Here is a 21,807-nt window from a genome sequence, read left to right as displayed (position 1 = left end):
ATACATACATATTCATAATGTAAACGCGAATATTAATACCGCTAAATACGAGGTCTGTTAGAAAACTATCCAACCTTTTTATTTTTTGCAAAAACTATATGGATTTGAATCATGTGTGCTTGCATCAGCCAAGCTTGAACCTTCGTGCACATGCGTGAGTTTTTTCACGCCAGGTATAAAGTTTGCATTAATGTTATCTTGGTTCTTCCTGGGTGGTTCTTATGGCAACTGATCCAATCCCAAGCAAGGACTATTTGAATATAAAATTTCCTAAAATGATACATTTTGGGTTTCAAATGAAATTTATGTAGCTTTTTACCCCTCGAAATCCTCAAAAAGCTTCTGCTTCCCTCGACCCCACCGGGGGCCCTGTGACCCACTGGACCCCCAACTCAAGGATTTGAACCCCCCCTTTCACATTCCTATATACGGCCCTGTGTGTCTCTCAGGTTTGGGAAACCTAAAGATAATTTTAAAATCCTGTCGTGTGAACCAGGCTTTAGCAAACTGAAACAACGCACGTAGCATTCCAGCTCAAGTTTTAATTCATTTAATCATGCTTTCTAGGCATTTAGAAAAAGAAGGACCTTTATGTCATTGCACATAGACGGATACATACATCAAAAATTGTCCTGTGCATTTAACCCATCCTAATTACAGTTACACACAAACCAACCACTAGCAGCAGTGAGCAGCCAGGGTCCAGCACCCAGGGACCAACTCCAGATGTTAGGTGCGTTGGTCAGGGACAGAGAAAGGAGCAGACCTCTAAAAAGCATGTTTTTGATAGTGGGAGGAAACCCACACAGACAGGGGAGAAATGGTAAATGGACTGCATTTATATAACGCTTTTCCATCTGCATCAGACGCTCAAAGCGCTTTACAAATAATGCCTCACATTCACCCTGATGTGAGGGTGCTGCCATACAAGGTACTCACTACACACCAGGAGCAATAGGGGATTAAAGACCTTACCGAAGGGCCCTTAGTGATTTTCCAGTCAGTCTGGGATTTGAACTGAGGATCTTCTGATCTCAAACACAATGCCTTAACCACTAGACCATCACCTCCACAGAAAATGCAAACTCCACACAGAAAGGGCCAGTCGCCTCCACTGTTAACAAGTCATTGCTGCTGTGCATCTCATTGCTGTCACACTGTCCTCATACATATCCTGCACCATGCACACATAGTTCTTTGTCACTCTGTCACTCAAACTTCAACAACTCTTCTGTTAGCAACCAGTGATAAGCCTCCTTTAAAGGACATGTCGCACAGTTTTTAACGTCCCAGTTAGTAAGACAACATAAAAGTACTCATGATTGTAAGTGTCTCTGCACACACGTGCTAATAATTAATGGTTGCTGATGTATTTTATTCCTCTCAGTCTGAGTGTCAGTAGGTGCATTTCCGAAAAACGTTTCATTTGGCAATTTTTGGCATTTTTCAGTGAGACGCACTTATAAGCAAAACAGAAACATCCCAATGACTGACAGACAGAGAGAAGAGAACCTGCTCCGTCCAAAAACAAAGTTTCTGAGCTGGTGTTTAAACATAATGGCTCAGATGTACAGAAAGGAGACGATCCGCTTCACCCCGAAACTTTTAACTTTTCCAGAGTGTCAGATTTTGGAAGCTAAATTGTGGTGACACGCTGTTTGTGTGGATGCTGGTTTACTGAAGCCGTGGACATGGACGTGGGACTGACACTGTTTTTAACAGACTGCCTGGACACAGAGATGGATTTGTTACATTGGAAAAAGTCAGAAAACATTATTTCCAGGAGTTCATGGACGTTATTTTACGTGCCACGATCGAGAGAGGCAGAGCTGCAGCCAGCAATTTCACACGCACGCTACAGTGAGCGTGGCATGTTCCCCTTTTGTGTTTTTGGCTGTTGTTGTTGTTTTTTACTGTAAGAGAGTGTAAATTTGGAGCTGTGTATGTGTGCTGCAAAGCTCACTGTGTGCTGATAAGGCACTCGTTTTTCCCCAGCAGCAGATGTATTTCTTAGATTTTAATTTTTAACAGCACTCAACTCAACTCAACTTTTTTTCTTATATAGCGCCAAATCACAACAAACAGTTGCCCTAAGGCGCTCCATATTGTAAGGCAAGGCCATACAATAATTATGAAAAACCCCAACGGTCAAAACGACCCCCTATGAGCAAGCACTTGGCCACAGTGGGAAGGAAAAACTCCCTTTTAACAGGAAGAAACCTCCAGCAGAACCAGGCTCAGGGAGGGGCAGTCTTCTGCTGAGACTGGTTGGGGCTGAGGGAAAAAAACCAGGAAAAAGACATGCTGTGGAGGGGGGCAGAGATCGATCACTAATGATTAAATGCAGAGTGATGCATACGGAGCAAAAAGAGAAAGAAACAGTGCATCATGGGAACCCCCCCACAGTCTACGTCTAAAGCAGCATAACTAAGCTTTGTGCACTCATAATTAATCGTGCACAAAGCTGAACCTGGAGCAGAGAGGCCGTGTTTATGACTCATGGCAGAGCAGATGCACAGAAGTCTTTTTGGAGCTGCAGATTTTACTGTGACTCCATCAAAATGAAGTTATCACGAGTCATCATAACACATCTTTTATACACAATCATGACACTCACCTGTTTCCAATTAACCTGTTCACCTATGGAATGTTCCAAACAGGTGTTCTTTGAGCATTCATCAACTTTCCCAGTCTTTTGTTGCCACTGTCCCAGCTTTTTTGAAACGTGTTGCAGGCATCCATTTCATGAGCAAATATTTGCACAAAAATAAAAAAGTCTATCAGTTGGAACATTAAATATCTTGTCTTTGTGGTGTATCCAGTTAAACATAGGTTGAGGAGGATTTGCAAATCATTGTATTTTGTTTTTATTTACATTTCACACAACGTCCCAACTTCATTGGAATTCGGGTTGTATGAGACTTACAATCATGAGTACTATCATGTTGTGTTGCTAACTGGGACGTTAAAAACTATGAGACAGACATATCCTTTAAGTTCTGTGTCCATGTGTGAAAAGTTCCACAGGTCACACTGTTGCAACCTGCTTGATAGCAGATGTAACTTGCTTTAAAGAAAGGCTAAATCCAAGAGCCACTGACTGTCTTCTAGCTGTGCATATTCAGCATGTTTTAAATGCATCAGAAATTCTTTAATTTTGGGCAACAATTCACAAAACCGTTCCAGAAATTTACCTCTGCTGAGACACCTAACGTCAGTGTGAAACAGCAGATCTGTGTGTTCTGTGCGTCTCCTCCAACTGCACACAGAATAATCACCTCTGCAGACTCCTGGTCCAAAAAGAACATGCGATGTTGTTAGCCATATCCATCACATCTTCCATATTTATGGACCATTGTGCTGCTAGCTGTCTTTCCAATCCTGGACTTTTCGGGTGGCCAGAGGTGATTTAGCTGGGAAGTTTCCTCTTAAAATGCCATTTTGAAATGCTGCTCCAAATTCCCCCTTTTTTTTTTTTTTTTTAGTAAAGCCACATTTGCTTTGCAGAAAAGACAGATGGACTTGGCATTCGAATAAACATAAAAACAATCCTCCTCCTACTCTGAATCTGAAAATGTCTTAGATTTTTTTTTAGCTTCCGTCATTGTAGTATCCACTTGCTACACTGTAGCTTCTTGCGCCCTTTCAATTCTGTGCATGCGCAGATAGAAAGAATTTTTTTTCATGCAATCATCTGGAACTCAGCCTGCATTCGACTGGTCGACGGTTGGGTACACTGGCTTTATCATAACTTCATGCTGTGGCTGATGAACGTTACGCCTCTGTAGTTGCTGCAGCTCTGCACGTCACCCTTGTTCTTTAAAAATCAGATCCAACACTTTTCTCTGCTGCTCAGGCATCCTCTCACTTTCCAAGATTTTAGTAAACAGTCTGGTTAAAAACTCCACTGCAATCTCTTCTAAATATTTCCATGTCTCCAAAGGTAATCTGAACCAACTGCCTTTCTACTCTTCATCCTTTTCATAGCTGTCCTCACTTCATCCTTACTAATCTGTTGCACTTCATTTACTCTCTGCATCATCCAGCCTTCTCTTCCTCTTATTTTCTTCATTCATCAGCTCCTCAAAGTACTCCTTCCACATTCCTTACACACTCGCCTTGCTCTTCAACAATTTACCACCTGTATCCTTTATCAACCTTACCTCCTGAACATCCTTTCCAACTCGGTCCCTCTGTCTCACCAATCAGTACAAGTCTTTTTTCTCCTCCTTAATATTTAACGTCACATATAGCTCACTATATGCCCTTATTTTCACCTTTGTCACATCTCTCTTCATCTTGTGCTGCATCTCCTTGTACTGTTGTCTACTTTCTTCATCTCTTTGACTCCCCCACTTGTTTTTCACCAAACATTTTCTCCTTGTACTTTCTCTTCTCTTCTTCTTAGGGGAGGTAATGGTCTAGTGATTAAGCTTTGGGCTTGAGACCAGAGGATCCTCGGTTCAAATCGCAGCCTGACTGTAACATCACTAAGGGCCCTTGGGCAAGGTCCTTAATACCCTAGTTGCTCCCAGTGTGTAGTGGCCGCCTTGCATGGCGGCAGCCTGACATCGGGGTGAATGTGAGGCATTGATGTGTAAAGCTCTTTGAGTGTCCGATGCAGATGGAAAAGCGCTATGTGCAGTCCATTTACCATTTCTTCCTCATTCCACCACCAGCAAGTCTCATTGTCTACATTCCTCTGTTCACATGTAACTCCCAGTATCTTTCAACCTCTCTCCCTTATCACTTCTGGAGTAGTACTGATTTGGGCTTGAATCAGCAGGTGCCATACCATTGATGATGTAGCAACAATATGGCTGCGGCCGAGGGCTGAAATAGAGCACTGGCTTAAGAAAGCTGTTGTTTATCTTTCACCTGTGCACTTATCATCAACTTTTTTGTTCAGGATTTTTTTTAAATATTAACATTTCATCATTTTTAGTGATTATTTGTGCACATTTTTTGGTGTCACTTACACTTTAATTGGGTACCGTAGTCTCATTTGAGGGTGGGTGCTAAAGCGGTTAAATGAAAACGCATAATTCTACTTCCAGGGACAGCCCTTGTCTGCCCCCATCTGAAACATGGCATTTTGGACAAATTACACAGCAAACAAAGTGAAAATGTAAAGAAAAAGTGACAATGGGATGGAAAGTGGACATGTGTTGCAGTTTGTTTATGACCAGGAGCTCAAACGTGTTGAGAAGATTGTGTAGGCAAGAGACCACAGCTACTCTGTCAAGGTGTGTAGGCTAAAACTTACCAACATGACCTCTCCCTTTTGCCTCGTCTTCCCTTCTCCACTGAAACTGAAAAAAAACTGCACTTTTCTCAACTGATTTGGTGACTGCAGCCAAAAACAAAACAGTACACCATTCTTCTGTTAGAAGTGATGCTGTGTTTGTGCAGGCTGTCCCTGCAAGTGATCTAATCCCACGATATCATGCACGGGTTCAAACGAGACTGCAGTTCCCTGTTCTGTTCCACAGTCCCGCAGCCAATTTTGACCTAATTGGTACCACTTAAGGTGGCAAAATAACACAATCCACACTCAGTGTACTATAACGACACAAAAATGTATATGATAGTGATACCAGGGTGATAGCTGTAGCCAGGTAGGGGTCAATGTACTGTTACTCAGAGGTCAATATATAAAATATCCTCCAATCATATTTGAAAGTATACCACATTATGTATCTCATCATAAAGATTCCAAAAAGGTATATTTGCACTATCTATGACTGAATTCTACGGGGTAACAACAGCAAAAATAGCTAATGCACAGTCCTAGAATAGTGAGGCTTAGTACTGGCATTGTTATACCTTCTCCCATTTTTACTTGCATTTGGCACAGCAGAACCCATATGGATCCAGATGTGGACTTAACACCAGGATGCTTTTTCTGATGCAAGCACAGCTGTACAAGGAGAATGGGCACAATGAGCAGTGTCATCCTTGAATCAGGGACATCTTCATTTGAATGCAAGTCTGCTAACCACTTGTGGTTATAACCACAATAACTACTAGCAAGAAAGTTACAATCTTTTCTGAATTTACTGTAAATCCTCCATCTGTACAAACTAGATGTTGATTAGAATTGTTAACAAAAAAGGTTACAGAGAGCATACTAACAATTTGTTTATGCCAACCAATCAATTAAAATGTAAAGATTTTGTTGACTCAAAAATTGCTCTTATCATGTGGAAAGGTAAGTGTGGTATTTTACCAGATGATGTCCAAAATTTATTCAGTCTTGTTACACAGGCCACTTGCCATAGAAGAAAATCTAACTTTCGGGTTAAGTTCTCACAAACTACCAGTGTTGCCACAGTTACTTTGAAAGAGTAATCCAATTACTGATTACTGATTACTCCTTGAAAAAGTAATTTAGTTACTTTACTGATTACTCAATTGTAAAAGTAACTAAGTTAGATTACTAGTTACTTTTTTAGTTACTTTCCCAGCTGTCGACAACAACCCACGTCAACATGACAATGATACCTGTTTTGCCAAAACTCACTTTATAGTCACCCTTTCTTGACTTCAATGAAAATAAATACTGGTTTTATAAAAAGTAAAATAAAGACCTCTTTCTTGACCTCATATTTAACTGTTGACAGCACTGTAACAGTAAAACTTGCAATTTCAAACCTACATTGTTTATAAATGTAACTATTAAATTCTAACATTTTTCTAACATTTAAATTCTCTCTAAACATTTTACTTGTCGAAATTATTATTATTTTAAGCAATATTAGTAGTTGTAGTAAAAAACGGCTTCAAAACTGGACCTTTAATCTAGGGCTGTTGTGTGGGAGCACATCCCTGCCCCACGCTCCCATCCCATCTGGATTCGCCCCTGCTTTGGCGTTTGAGCACAAAGAATGGATAACATTTATTTACAGGTAAGAAAGTTTTATTGCGTTTTCACATCATGTGGTCCTCAGAAAGAGAGTTTAGGTGCATTTGAGTGGAAAATAGTGTTAGTTGTTGACGCGTCGCCGAGGATCAGCTGTTTTTAACGAGACGATACAGAGCGGCTCAGATCAGAATTCTAAATAAAGGAGGGAAAAAAGTATAAAAATGTCTTTGTAAAGCTCAGTGCAGATGTGCTGATCACCGCCCTTTAAGAGGTGAGGACGAGTCGAGCAGCTGCAAAAAAACGCGGATGAAAAGCTCACAGCTCGCTTAAAGTGGGACGTTCAGTCGAACCCCGACCTCCTGCCCACAGACCAAGTTTAATGCTGCTGTCGACCCACAATGAAAAATAATAGTAACGCACAGTGACATGGAGAAGTAACTTTAATCTGATTACTGACTTGGAAAGATTAACGCGTTAGATTACTCGTTACTAAAAGAAGTGGTCAGATTAGAGTAACGCGTTACTAAGTAACGCGTTACCCGCATCACTGCAAACTACTATGAAACAGAAGTGTCCCTCTGTGTTTGGACTTAAGCTTTGGAATCCACTGACTGAAGAAATTAAATGTTGTACAAATGTTTACAAGCTACAAAAAAAAAAAAAAATGTATACGGATAAAATTATGAGAGAACAGAGTAAATGAGAAGATAAGTAAATGCAACTGCTGAAATGTAACTGAAACTGTTGTTTATTTGACGTTTGGTGACGGATGAGGAGACGGTGTTGGGGTTGGAATTGTGGAAGTTTGTGGAAGTTTATGGATTTTTTTTCTGAATTTATGATATAAATAACAATGTTTACAAGATTTATCTTCTTTTGTTCCTTGTTCATTGGAAATTTTTGTTCATGAATGAATGAATGAATGAATTAATTAATATATGCAAAGTATTTTTTTTATTTTTAAATAAATTTCATTAAATTGTCAGATTACATGTGCTGTACTGTCATGCTATCCAAAACAAGGGGAGATCAAGAAAATGTACATGATTGGACTGGCCAGTGGTTGGCGCTGTTGTTCTTTACAAATAGTGAATAGAATAACTCAGGCTCAGCACAGGCTGATTTATAACATTTGGCAAAAATACAGTTAGTGGGTGTAAAGGCATGGTTTGCTTCCTTTTGTGGTGGAGACCGTATATAGCACGCACTTTGCTGACACATATTTGCACTATTGCACAATGACCTTATGCAATGGTGCAAAAAATACAACTACAGGTACAGTATTTGTATCATGATGCACAATCAGGAGCATGTAGTTCCTGCTCCTGCCTCATCATGATGAATGCCGGTGTAGATGTGATGGGAGCTCCTGGCTTCTGGCCACAGCCATGATGAAGAGCTCATTTATGGCCTGCGTTCAACTCTCATGGGGAAGAGGAGAGGAGAGAGAGGTGGGGAGGAAAAGAGAAAGGGAGGGAACACCCGCAGAAGCCTCTGATCTCAATTCAAGAGCTGAAATGGAATCAGATAGCAGGAAAGCCCCCTTTTTATTGCCGTTTTGCACTTGCAAGCAGTCAGACTGACTGCAGCAAAATGGATGCACAGAAAGCAATAACATATGGATTATGCATGCACTGTGAAGGAATTAAATAACAGATGCAATGATACATATGAGTATATAAAGCTTGGAGACTGAGAGGAGGGAGGTGTAGGTGTGGTTATCTGAGAATTAGGTTGAGTTGTGTGAGGCAGTCCTGTGCACACTAAATTTATTTTTGGCAAGGCATACGGGCACGTCAAGCAGTGCTGTCCTCCTGTAGACCAGCCGCATCCTGGCACCCTGAGTGCTGGTTTGCTGCCCCTTTGCCTCCAGCACCAAAAACAGCTCCCCTGCAAAGTGTGCTGCTGTCAGTGCTTTAATGCCCTGAAATTTCATTGAAGAGCCTCGTATTCAGATAAAATGTTAGCCTTAAGGTGTGAATGTCAAATGCGGGGAATTATTCAGGGATTTTTGCATGGGTACGAACTGATGAAGGCACTAGGACAAGCTGGGAGTGTGCTGCTGACTCAGCCTTGACTGCTGCATTAATTTATCTGCACTGCAGTGCTCCACCACCTCCCTTCCTCTTGCCTTTCCTCTCCCTCCCTTCCCAGTTCCCTTTCTCTCCATGCACTTACACACAGTCATCATGGCGTTTGGCAATGACGTGAGGTGAGAGGGTCAGTAGTGAATGAGCAGGTTCCCAGTTCCAGTATGCCTAGTTGCTACATGTGCAGCACATCCAGAAAGTATTATGTGGTTCACTTTTTACACATTTTATGTTTCAGCCTTATTGCAAAATGGATGACATTTTTTGTCCTCAAAATTCTACAGACAATACCCCATAATGACAATGACAAAAAAGGTTGGGATTTTTTGTTTGTTTGTTTTTAGATTTTTGCAAATTTATTGAAAACAAAAAGTAAGAAATCACATGTACATAAGTAATCACAGCCTTTGCCACGAAGCTGCATCCTGTTTCTACTGATCATCCTTGAGATGTTTCTCCAGCTTAATTGGAGTCCACCTGGGGTAAATTCAATTGATTGGATATGATTTGGAAAAATGCACACCTGTCTACATATGAGGTCCCACAGTTGACAGTGCATTTCAGAGCACAAACCAAGCATGAAGTCAAATGATTTGTCTGTAGACCTTTGAGACAGGATTGTCTTGAGGCACAAATCTAAGGAAGGGTACAAAGTCCCAATGAGCACGGTGGCCTCCATCATCTGTAAATGGAAGATGTTTGACTCTACCAGGATTCTTCCTAGAGCTGGCCAACGATCTAAACTGAGTGATCAGGGGAGAAGGGCTTTAGTCAGGGAGGTGACCAAGACCCAATGGTCACTCTGTCAGAGCTCCAGCATTCCTCTGCTGAGAGGAGAACCTTCCAGAAGGACCACCATCTATGCAGCAGTCCACCAGTCAGGCCTGTGAAGCAGCAGGACCTTCGTGGCAGGGACGATGGTGGGGGAATCTAACCCACGCGGCTCGCACCAAAAGATTGTTCCTCTACCAGGTCAGCCAAAGGGGAACTCCCCGTTAGCCAAGCTAGCGGGAACGTCTTTTCAATTGGGACCCGGGACTTTCATCCCGCTACACATCTCCCCACCATTTTTGACTTTGTCCCGAAGTCACAGGTGCATGTTAGCATACTCTGTGACCCACATCCTGTTCGTGACACCAGATTGAAGCAGCAGGACCTTCGTGGCAGGGACGACGGTGGGGGATCGAACCCACGCGGCTCGCACCAAAAGACCGTTCCTCTACCAGGTCAGCCAAAGGGGAACTCCGTTAGCCAAGCTAGCGGGAACGTCTTTTCAATTGGGACCCAGGACTTTCATCCCGCTACACCTGTATGGTAGAGTGGCCAGATGGAAGCCACTCCTCCTTAGTAAAATGCACATGGCAGCCCACCTGGAGTTTGACAAAAGGCACCTGAAGGACTCTCAGACTATGAGAAACAAAATTCTCTGGTCTGAGACGACAAAGCTTGAACTGTTTGGTGTGAATATCAGCCATCACGTTAGAGGAAACCAGGCACCATCCCTACAGTGAAGCATGGTGATGGCAGCATCATGCTGTGGGGATGTTTTTCAGCAGCAGGAACTGGGAGACTAGTCAGGATTGAGGGAAAGAGGAATGCAGCAATGTACAGAGACATCCTGGATAAAAAAAAACCCTGCTCCAGAGTGCTCTTGACCTCAGACTGGGGCAAATTCAAATTCATTAATTTATATAGCGCCAATTCACGATGAAATCGTCTCAAGGCGCTTCACACAACATAAAAAAAAACAGAATTAAAAATTTAAAACACAATAAAAAAACAACCATAAAAGAATACAAGAATAAAAGCACATCATAACACTAATGATAAAACAGAGAAAACAAATGAATCTTTAAACGTGACGTAAAAGTCTCCACAGTATCGGACTGCCAAATGTGTGCCGGGAGATTGTTCCACAGAGCTGGGGCACGGTAGGAGAAAGCTCTGTGACCGGCAGACTTTTTATTCACCCTGGGAACACACAGAAGTCCTGCACCCTGAGAACGCAGGGCACGAGCTGGTACATAGGGGCTTACCAGGTCAGCCAGATAGGGAGGTGCAAGTCCATGAACAATTTTATAAACTAATAACAGTACTTTAAAATCTGATCTTGCAGCAACTGGAAGCCAGTGCAGGGACGCCAAAATGGGCGTAATGTGGTCAAACTTTCTGCTTTGTGTCAAAAGTCTGGCAGCAGCATTTTGAACCAGTTGAAGACCCCTAATCCTGGACTGCGGTAAGTCAGAAAATAGAGCATTACAATAGTCCAATCTAGAAGAGACAAATGCATGAATTTAAGTCTCAGCATCAGTCATAGACAGGATGGGACGAATCTTCACTATATTTCGCAAATGGAAGAAAGCAGTCCTCGTAATGTCTCTAATGTGGAGGTCAAAGGACAACGTAGGATCAAAAATTACTCCAAGGTTCCTCACTTTATCCGTATGATGTATAACACACAAACCTAAGCTAAGTGCTAGCTGATCAAATTGATGCCGGTACCTCGCTGGACCAAGAACCATAACTTCAGTCTTATCAGAATTTAAAAGTAGTAAGTTACTAGATATCCAACTTCTTACTGATGCAAGGCAATCTTTCAAAGATTTTATGTGAATGAGATTACCAGCAGTTATTGGCATGTACAATTGTGTGTCATCAGCATAGCAATGAAAGGGAATCCCAAAGCGCTGCAGTATATTCCCAAGGGGTGCTACATAAAGGAAAAAAAGCAGGGGGCCTAAAACAGATCCCTGCGTCACCCCAAACTTCATGTCCCTACGATCAGAGGAGGTGCCATTACACAATACACAGTAAGAACAACTGTGTATTGTGTAATGCTTATCTTTCAGCAGGACAAAGACCCTAAGCACACATCCAAGATATCAAAGGAGTGGCTTCAGGACAACTCTGTAAATGTCCTTGAGTGACCCAGCCAGAGCCCAGACCTGAATCTGATTGAACATCTCTGGAGACATCTGAAAATGGCTGTGCACCGACGCTCCCCATCCAACCTGATGGAGCTTGAGAGGTGCTGCAAAGAGGAATGGACAAAACTGCCCAAAGATAGGTGCACCAAGCTTGTGGCATCATATTCAAGAAGACTTGAGGCTGTAATTGCTGCCAAAGGTGCATCAATAAAGTATTGAGCAAAGGGTGTGAATACTTATGTATGGGTGTGAATACTTATGTATGGACGCAAAGAGTCCATGTGATTTGAAGGAGAGATACCAGCCAGAGAAACAGTGATGTGATAAATGGAGAGAATGGAAAGGTGAGGACTCCATGAATGTACCATCAGTGCAGCAAATGTAGCAAAATATATGTATCATTCAAATATAATTATGAGGAAAAGGATTCTTCTCCTTCTGGAAACCAGTCGGCAAAGCAGAAAGAGATCAATATCCCAAGTATGATCATCCTGCTTGAGTGACTAAGTGATTGTAACATTATACCTCTGGGATATTTACTTTTTGGTAGACCACAAACAAGTGCACCGCAGTACAGATGCACTGCCAAATAACAAGGCTGTGTTCCATCATCTGCCTGTGAGGCGGATGTTAACATGCGGCTCTTAGCAAATTCAATACCTCCATTATGTTTGAAAGGCTGTTACCACTGCACCGCTCAGCTCCATTTCATTGGATGCTGTGCAGTGTGCCTGCATCCACATGCAAAAGTGAAACAATTTGTACAAAATGATGACCTCAATTCAAAGTGAACACAATGAATCTGAGCTAAAGAAAACCTGGAGGCCCCGTTCTGCTTTAAATCAGGTTCAATGAAGGTGTTGGATCAGATTAAGAAAGCACCACAGAGGTTGTAACTGGAAGGCTGCTTTATTGGTAATAAAAAGATTCGTGCTCAAATGAAGACAATCTCTCATATATTCTTACCAAGAGTTCAAGTGGTTGTGTGACACATCATCATATTGTATTGTATATCCTCTTTTATCATGGCGCCAAATGATAACAATAGTTTGAAAAGCACTTTTTAAATTTATTAGCGGAAAAAAAAGATGCCCATAATAACACATGCTAAAAAATAATGAATCCTATAATTGAATTTTGATACAAAAATAAATTTAAGATGGAACCAAACATTGAAGAAATAGAACAGAAATATCAAAGGCAAGCTGCTTTTCACAAGCCAAGTGGGTGACACATATAGCACTAAGAACAGGACATTTCTGAATTAGCTGTTTTTTCTGTTTAACATCACACACTGTTAAATATTATAATGAAGTGGGGTGTCTGGATGATCCTCCGACAGCATTTCTGTCTCCACATCCCTGAATAATGTTGTGCTCACCCCAAAACCCTGACCTTCCACAGTTTGGAAACATCTTTATTGTTTTTTTGATTTGTGTATGTGTGTAGTGTCGACATCCAAATTTGCAGAAAAAGCAGAAAAAAGGCACATGCCAATTGAGTGGAACACTAGAAACAAACCATTCAGCAAAAGAAATGTGAGCATGAGAAGCAAGAAGATGGTTGTATGCTTAGTTTTGTAATGGCACTGATGTGTGGTATGTAAAAATAAAAAAATAAAAAAAAAGCACGGCCCTGCATTGTGCAGGTTTTGTCCTTAGGTGGATGAGGCAGTCAGTCACTGTTGCTGATGTCCTCTGGATAGAGATCACTGGTACAGATGGTGGGCAGTGAGGAGAGTCGCCGGTACGTGTCCGTGACTGTGGTTACATCCAATATACTCAGTGAAGGTGACAGATATGACAAAAAGTGTGAAATGTGCTGGTAACATTATCCTTTGATCATGATCAGGCTACAATCCAAAGCAAGCAGCTCCAGTAACATCGCATGTGAGCTATTCCCCAACATAGAAGGGTGCTGGAAACAACCACTGAATGTGTTGCACATAAATCAAATGTGACAAACAGTGTTCTTCTGTTGTTTTTTGTATATACATATAGACATGTATGTATACATGTATATATCTTTTTGTATTATATAATATCTATATTTCATTCATTTTTTTCCATCAACAAAGTGAAAAGTGTCTCAAAAAATCCAAAAGTTAACAAATGTGACAAAGGGCATAGCTGGAAGCCATTCTATATTATTGTTATTGTTCTTTTTTCTCTCTCTCGCTCTCTCTCTCTCTTTGAGTAGTAGTAGTAACATTTTTTAAAATTCTGTATTTACAAAAAAACACAACAAAGCATGCCAACAAAATAAAATAATATGGTACAATATTTATAGTTTCTCTCAAAAAGTTATTTTTCAGCGATTGTGCCATTTACATCATAGCCTGCACTGTACATATGTTGTTCTTTTTTATTATTATTTTATTGTTTTTTTTTTTTTGTTTTGTTGTTTTTTTTTTGGTATTTTTTCAGCTGTGAATGTGTCATTCTATAACATCCAAGATGAACATGGATAAATTGCATGGCATTACTCACTGCTCCTCTTGTTCTCATTGGGAATGTATTTGGTTTCAGTGTGCAGGAGCCAAAACTGGTTCAGAGACCTTATACTGTAAACAGACCTCAGATCTTCTTACCGACTGGGGGTTCTGGCACAGGCAGTGTTAAACACACCAAATAGCATTACTGGTGAGATGGATACCAGATGTACAGTATGTCTGGACATCCACTTATAAATAGGACCATCAATCTAATGTAAAAAAGAATTGGCAGATAAACTGAAGGAGGCAGTTGTGTCTCATCTACCACATGACAAATTGCCTAGTTTTTCATGAAAACCACCCACAAACCTTATTATACAACATAGCTGCATCACTGTGAGGTCTGCTGATGTTCTGTATTGGCAAGTGAAGCATTCCTACCTCCACTTCTAGCGCGTTATCAGGAGATAGCATTTGAAAGCCTGTGAAAAGATGATGCAAGCCTGGGTCCACAACCACACAGTGTTTAAGAGGTCCCACAAAAGCACAATGATACACTGACAAACATGGGACTTTCAACACTCAGACCAAAGCACTAATCTCTTCCTCTGCTCCCGTATAGCTCTCTGGATCTCATGGCAGTCAGTCTAAAACCCTGTTGGGAGAGTCTCTAACTTTCACTGGTCAACAGTCCAAACCTTAATCCTTACATGTCAGTCCAACTTCCACACATTCCAGGCATGACAAGGCATGTCCTCGTGATATTCTCTGAAAATTCTGCTGTGTCAGATAGTGTCTCACTCACTGATTAAACCCTTTTCTGAACATGACTGTGACATCAGAGAAGGACTTAAAGGATTTTGTTTTTCTACAACGCACTACTCAAACTTTCTGGACAGCACAACCTTAGACATCACTTACTTGGAAAATTTTGATCAAAGAAATGAATTAATGCCATCTAAGTCAGCTCAGAGAGGCTTTCAACCCAAAATTCACTCACTCACTCAGTCACTCATCTTCAATCGCTTACTCCAATTAAAGGTCACGGAGATCCGGAACCTATCCCAGCAGTCACAGGGTGTGAGATGGGGAACATCCTGGACAGGACACCAGTCTGACACAGCAACCCAAAATTAACAGACCCAAAATAAAAATGAAGTCATAATTAAAGGAAAGAAAATAAAAAATAAATGTTACTTTCCCTTATTTGGGATCAACGACAATTTGAGCAAACCAGACCCGTTCTGGAGCCAGATGTGGGTTCCTGGGCATAAAATGTCAATCACAAGTAAGTCAGACAAGTATCCGTCAGATGACTATGAGTAAACAAAGATATAACACCAGTTTTGAAATTATCAAGTTGTGTTTCGTTTTACATACATAATCTTCAATTTTCTTAAACAATTTAATATTCAGAGCAGAAAAACCTGGTGTTTTGTTGGACTATTCAAACGACACTCTCCGTCTTAATGCTTTCTATCTTAATTTGCAAAAATGTACCGAAGGGCTGGATTAAATCAATCTGAATTGAAAAGCAAAACCCATGAAGGACAGGATCATATGACAAACATTCTCCAACATTCTAGCTATCAATATCTATAATCCCATTTCCCCTCTTATCATTCTCTTCATTTCACCACTGAATAGTCTGAGAATTTGTGTCTTGTGGACTATGATTACTCATGCATGATTCCTGATCAAAGCATGCCTTCATGCAAGTCATTTCTATGCATTGAACGAGCACAATATTTATTATTTAGCTCAAACTCGGCCTGAGCAAGTTTCCTTCAGCCCAAGTCAAAACAATGACTAACGATCCCTACCTGGTCAGTGTGAAAGCCCATGGAGAAAGTGTCTTTTTCAAATGTCAGTATAACAAAGAGGAGATGAAAGGACGAGTGATATGGGCTAAATGTTTTTTTGTTTTTTTGCTGCTCAAATAATGTAAAGATGCAAGTATACTCATCACAAACAAAATATCTTCTGAGTTTTCCCTCCCCACACTAATGTTTTCTTCCTGGTTTAACTTGCTTTGTTGATTATTGTTTTCTTCTTGTTAAATATGGTAAGTTCAGCATTACAGAACCTCCTTTAGACTGTTAAAACAGTTCTAGTGATATATGCATAATCCAGGCCTTGAATGGACTTTGCTGTAGGGGGTCCACACTTGGTGGTGGCAGGATTTTGCAGTTCTTCAGTCATCTACCAAAGATTTCTGTGCAACAGCAGTTGGTCCCCAAAGTAATGTGTGCCATTGGTAACTGACACATTGAGTCAATTTTTTTAACCATTTGTTCCACATTTTTGTCATCTTAGTCACTATGCAACCGCATTCCTCAGTGAACTGATTGTGTTTGGTTCAGCTGTCTCTGACGACATACTTAAGAAAGCACATTTCTTCAGTACTATCTGAGTCTGTAAACATTTTGCTGAACAATTTTCTTGTTTTGTTTTGAACTTGCAAATGAGCGCTTGGGAAAAGGCTCTGAGTCTCATCTAGTTGTCACATCAGTCACTGAAACCTAACACTTGGATTCCCACTCATCTTTTTGGTTTTTGTCCTTCTCTTTCCTGCCCCACTTCTCTTCGTTTTCATCCTGCTTCTCCTTGTCAGGTTTGGTCACACTGTCATAAGAGGGGAGAGAAGCTGTGGACGGTGTGCTCTCCTTCTTCTCTTGGTTGGTCCCACCATTTTCAAGCTTATTGTTAGTGAAAATATGACGCTTGAAGATGATGCCGCGCCTGATGAGGTGGGCACGGTAAGCATTCTGAATAATTCTGGCAGAGACATCTTCCTGTTTGCGACGGAGAGTTGTGGTGATAGGTTCATATGACACCTTAGAGGGATTGGCTGCCACAAAGCGTTCCTCCATCTGCTGTCTCAGCATGTCCAACTCTCCACTATCACCAAGGACACGCTTTGTGAACGCAAACAGGATGTCCAGGCAGTGAATACGATCACCACTCACCATGGGCATGTCCATAGCAATAAGTTCTATAGTGTTGGGCTTCGGCACACGAAGTGGATGTTCCAGTGCATCAGCAAAGTCAGATAGTTTGGCAAAAGTAATGAACTGTGAGGCCGTAGGGTCAAACTTCTCCCAGATCTCATAGAAGGTCTCAAAATCATCTTCGCTGAGTGGGTCAGCACTTTCTTCTGTAGCCACACTGAAATTCTCCAGGATGATGGCAATATACATGTTGACCACAATCAGAAAGGAAATTATGATATACATTACAAAAAAGAAGATTCCCACTGAAGGGTTACCACAGTCACCTTTCACTGTCGTGCCAGGATTCTCCAAGGCGGGATTACAATCTGGGGGATAGTTGAGAATAGGAAGCAGCAGACCATCCCAGCCAGCCGAAGTGGTGATCATGAACAGGATGATCATGCTGTTACCAAAGGTCTCAAAGTTATACAGGTCATCGATCCCTGCTCCATGTTTGACATAGCCGAAGTTGGACATGCCAAAGATCGAGAAAATGAACATGACAAGAAACAAAAGTAGGCCAATATTGAAGAGGGCCGGCAGTGACATCATCAGAGCAAAAAGTAAAGTCCGGATGCCCTTAGCTCCTTTGATCAGACGGAGGATGCGGCCAATACGAGCCAACCTGATTACCCTGAACAGGGTTGGTGACACAAAGTATTTCTCAATGAGGTCAGCCAGGAACATCCCTATTAGATAGGAAGAAGAAAAAATAAACAAAGACAAGCAAATGAGTCAGGGGAAAGAATGTCATGTATGAAGATCAAATTTAGTTTTGGGAAAACGTATTTCTAATGTTTTTTTCTGGACATTTATGCATTATCCTGGACTACTAAAATGGACTCTTCTTGAAGTGACCAGCTCCCAATTCAGATCAGGGAGACAGACACCCTCTCTACTTTTAAGATTAGGCTTAAAACTTTCCTTTTTGCTAAAGCTTATAGTTAGGGCTGGATCAGGTGACCCTGAACCATCCCTTAGTTATGCTGCTATAGACTTAGACTGCTGGGGGGTTCCCATGATGCACTGTTTCTTTCTCTTTTTGCTCTGTATGCACCACTCTACATTTAATCATTAGTGATTGATCTCTGCTCCCCTCCACAGCATGTCTTTTTCCTGGTTCTCTCCCTCAGCCCCAACCAGTCCCAGCAGAAGACTGCCCCTCCCTGAGCCTGGTTCTGCTGGAGGTTTCTTCCTGTTAAAGGGAGTTTTTCCTTCCCACTGTAGCCAAGTGCTTGCTCACAGGGGGTCGTTTTGACCGTTGGGTTTTACATAATTATTGTATGGCTTTGCCTTACAATATAAAGCACCTTGGGGCAACTGTTTGTTGTGATTTGGCGCTATATAAAAAAAATTGATTGATTGATTGATTGATTGAAGTGGCATCAAGCCATACTCTCACTACTGCAGGTCTTCCAACTTCATCACTTACCAACAATAGAGAGGATGACAACCACAACATCAAAGATGTTCCAGCCATTGGTGAAGTAGTAATGGCGTAGGGCAAAGAGCTTGAGCAAGAACTCCGTAGTGAAGACCACAATAAAAATAAAGTTGACCCAGTATAGGACATTTTCAGTTTCATCTGACTGGTCATCTGTTTCCACCATCATGGTGACCATGTTGAGGCAGATGAGTATCATAATGGAGATGTCAAAGACTTGCTGTGTCACAAAGTCAAACACCATGCCTTGGATCTTGTTCTGCGATGCAAGATTTATACATATGGGTTAAATGAAGATTAACCAGTAGCTACATGGGTGTAAAACTGATGGACATTTCACCAACATCATGTATATTGAATAGCCATTACAGCTGATACTGAGCCTATATTGTTGATACCAAATCTCAGCGTTCAAAATTACAAAGGATATACCTGTGGCCGTGGGATAGGTTTTTGAGGCTTTTTAGAACCCAGCTTTTTCATTGCATTATAGTATTTCTTTTGTTCCTCTGTCATGAAGATATCCTGACCTCCAAAGTAAAGAGATACAAAAAGATTTGGTTATAATCATTTTCTGACACTTTATAATGGAAGTTTTTTCAGGATATTAAAAGGAGCATGAAACAGAAAATGTCTTATCTTTTTCTTCTGTTGGTTGAAGTTGTCGATGATGACACCAATGAAGAGGTTGAGGGTGAAAAAGGAGCCAAATATGATGAAAACAACAAAGTAGATGTACATGTAGATATTGACTTCATAATCAGGCTGGTCTTCCACCTTGGAAAGAGGCACATTGTGGAAAATAATGTTATTTTTTATTAGTACACCTTAAGACCTGCTTGTTTACAGGGTGTCCCAAAAAAACTGCCACCAAATCATTTGACTGAATTTGAATTCTGCAACAGCTAATCTGAATTCTGTTTTTGTTGTTGTTGTTTCAGACATCAATATATATTTACCATTTTTGCCATTGTTCCCTATTACTTGTTTGGTTGTGTTTTAAAATTTCAGTGATTGATTAAGTTAAACTGTTCATGCACTTTCTTTTTCTGTTTTTTTTGTTTGTTTGTTTTTTTGTTTTTTGTATAGTTGTCATGAGTGTGTGTGTGTGTGTATTTATATATATATATATATATATATATATATATATATGTGTGTGTGTGTGTGTGTGTGTGTATATATACGTTCTTTATTTTTAATGGTATAAGGGGAGGGTGCTTAATAAGCCTTGCTTCTGCCTTCACCCTTTCAGCCACAAGGGTTCTCTGTACATTGTTCCTTTTATGTTTTGTTGTCTTTGTTGTTGCTTATCTGTGTGCCGGATAAATAAATAAATTCATTCATTCATTCATATGTGAGGAATTTCTTCTGATGTAGTCTGAGAGTGATCACATGAGGATGCCATTTACTTGTACAATCGAGCAAAAAGGGAAACTGGTGGAATTCTACTTTTAGACCAAATCGATCATGCAAACCCAATGATAATATCAATGTCATTTTGCAGTTAGAAAAGCTCCAGACAGAAAGACAATATGGAGGCTTGTAAAGAAGTTTCAACCTGATAGAACTGTTCACAATGTTAAGGGCTCTGTCAAACTTAGCACGAATGAGCATGAATCAGCCCAAATGGGAAAAACAGCCAAAATTCAAGCCGCATGCGTCAAGGACAGACATTCATACAACCGTGTACGAATGCGGTACGAATACCCAGAATGCATGTCAAAGCCACCTCAAACGATTCACGCACAGTTGTAGTGCAGCAGCTCCTGAATCCGGGTTGACAACCCAGAGTGCAGTTCGAATGCGGATACAACACAGCATGAAACACGACAAAATAAAAACAAAATAAAATAAAAAAGATAAAGAATAAATAGAACACAACACAAAACCCCACACTGCCGACAGAATGCAGCAGGAATATGCTGGGTGCAATGCAAGCACACGCTCCCTCTCTTTCTCTGGAAATCAGCTGTTTAGGGAACAGACGTGGCACAGCGAGGGCTGAAGTCCGCACGTCTGAAGGCCTGTTGTGTCCCACTGCTGGATGAACCCCTGAACTGATGACATGTCAGTTCAGGGGTTGGATGCCCCCCCATTACACACACTCCCTCTCTCTCTTTGGAAACTATTTAGCAGACAGCTGGACACCCTACTGCGCACACACACGTGCAGCAGGTGATCAGGAGAGCCAGCATGACACATGCGCAGTGCTTTGATCACCTCTTATGAGCACACGCACAGGCTGTCGTGCGATCAGCTGTTCTGACCACAGACATGCACAGTGGGGTGTGTGGATGGTCCAGCCTCATGCATGCGCAGTGCTTCGATCAGTTGTTATTTCAGCCGGACTGAAATGAAGCAATGAGATAAACGGAGGCCCTTCCCCACTTCGAATGCAGCTCGACAGTGGTGTGCATGTGCTCAACATTCGAACTGGCTATGCAAATGTGGCCAACTGTGTAGATTGCACTCAAGTATGCTGTACGAGGATTTCAAATGCACCTCAGATTTGCCCAAATGTAGTTCGAATGTCCATTCATGCAGCATTCGTGCTCTAGTGTGACGGGAAAGTGCATGCAGGCACAGTAAGGACATTCGGCCAGGATTCCATGTGCTTGATAAGTTCGAATAGCACCTTGAACGCTCTCTGAATGCTTCGAATTATATACGAATTGTCCTAAGAATATTGCGACTCCAGTCAGATTGGGGTACGACTGCAACTTGAGCGCTGTTCAAATGATTTCCAACACGAACGCAATACGTGTTTGGAGTACATGTGCTCTGGCTGCATGAATGTGCTAACTGCTGTAATATTGCTGTACGAGGCGTGCAAATGCAGCTTGAATTTGCCTGAATGTTTCTCGAATCCTGATTCGTATGGCATTTGGGCTCATGTGTTCTCTAGTGTGATGGGGGTATAACAAAGGGAGATCTGGCTGAACCAGAGGAGCAGTGCACATATTGAACACATTGTGTGAAGGTCCAAACTCTTATGAACTGAGGTGAAATTAGAAATGAATCCCAAAGATAAAATTCCCTGAGATATGCTTCAAG

General features: G+C 41.3%; 1 protein-coding gene across 1 annotated transcript in view; it reads right to left on the bottom strand.

The window, feature by feature from the left end:
- Nucleotides 1–16,625: 16,625 nt before the first annotated feature.
- The window catches only part of scn8aa (sodium channel, voltage gated, type VIII, alpha subunit a), a 223,578-nt gene continuing 218,396 nt past the window's right edge, over nt 16,626–21,807 (bottom strand). Inside the window, 4 exon segments of the mRNA XM_034172325.1 lie at nt 16,626–17,998; nt 18,742–19,012; nt 19,186–19,290; nt 19,393–19,530. Of these exon segments, the coding sequence (XP_034028216.1) occupies nt 16,839–17,998; nt 18,742–19,012; nt 19,186–19,290; nt 19,393–19,530 (1,674 nt within the window). The 3' untranslated portion in view covers nt 16,626–16,838.

Source organism: Thalassophryne amazonica, chromosome 6, assembly GCF_902500255.1.
Source record: "Thalassophryne amazonica chromosome 6, fThaAma1.1, whole genome shotgun sequence".
NCBI classification, from domain to species: domain Eukaryota; kingdom Metazoa; phylum Chordata; class Actinopteri; order Batrachoidiformes; family Batrachoididae; genus Thalassophryne; species Thalassophryne amazonica.
The sequence above is the reverse complement of the archived record's forward strand: the minus strand, read 5'-3'. Positions and strand labels throughout refer to the sequence as shown.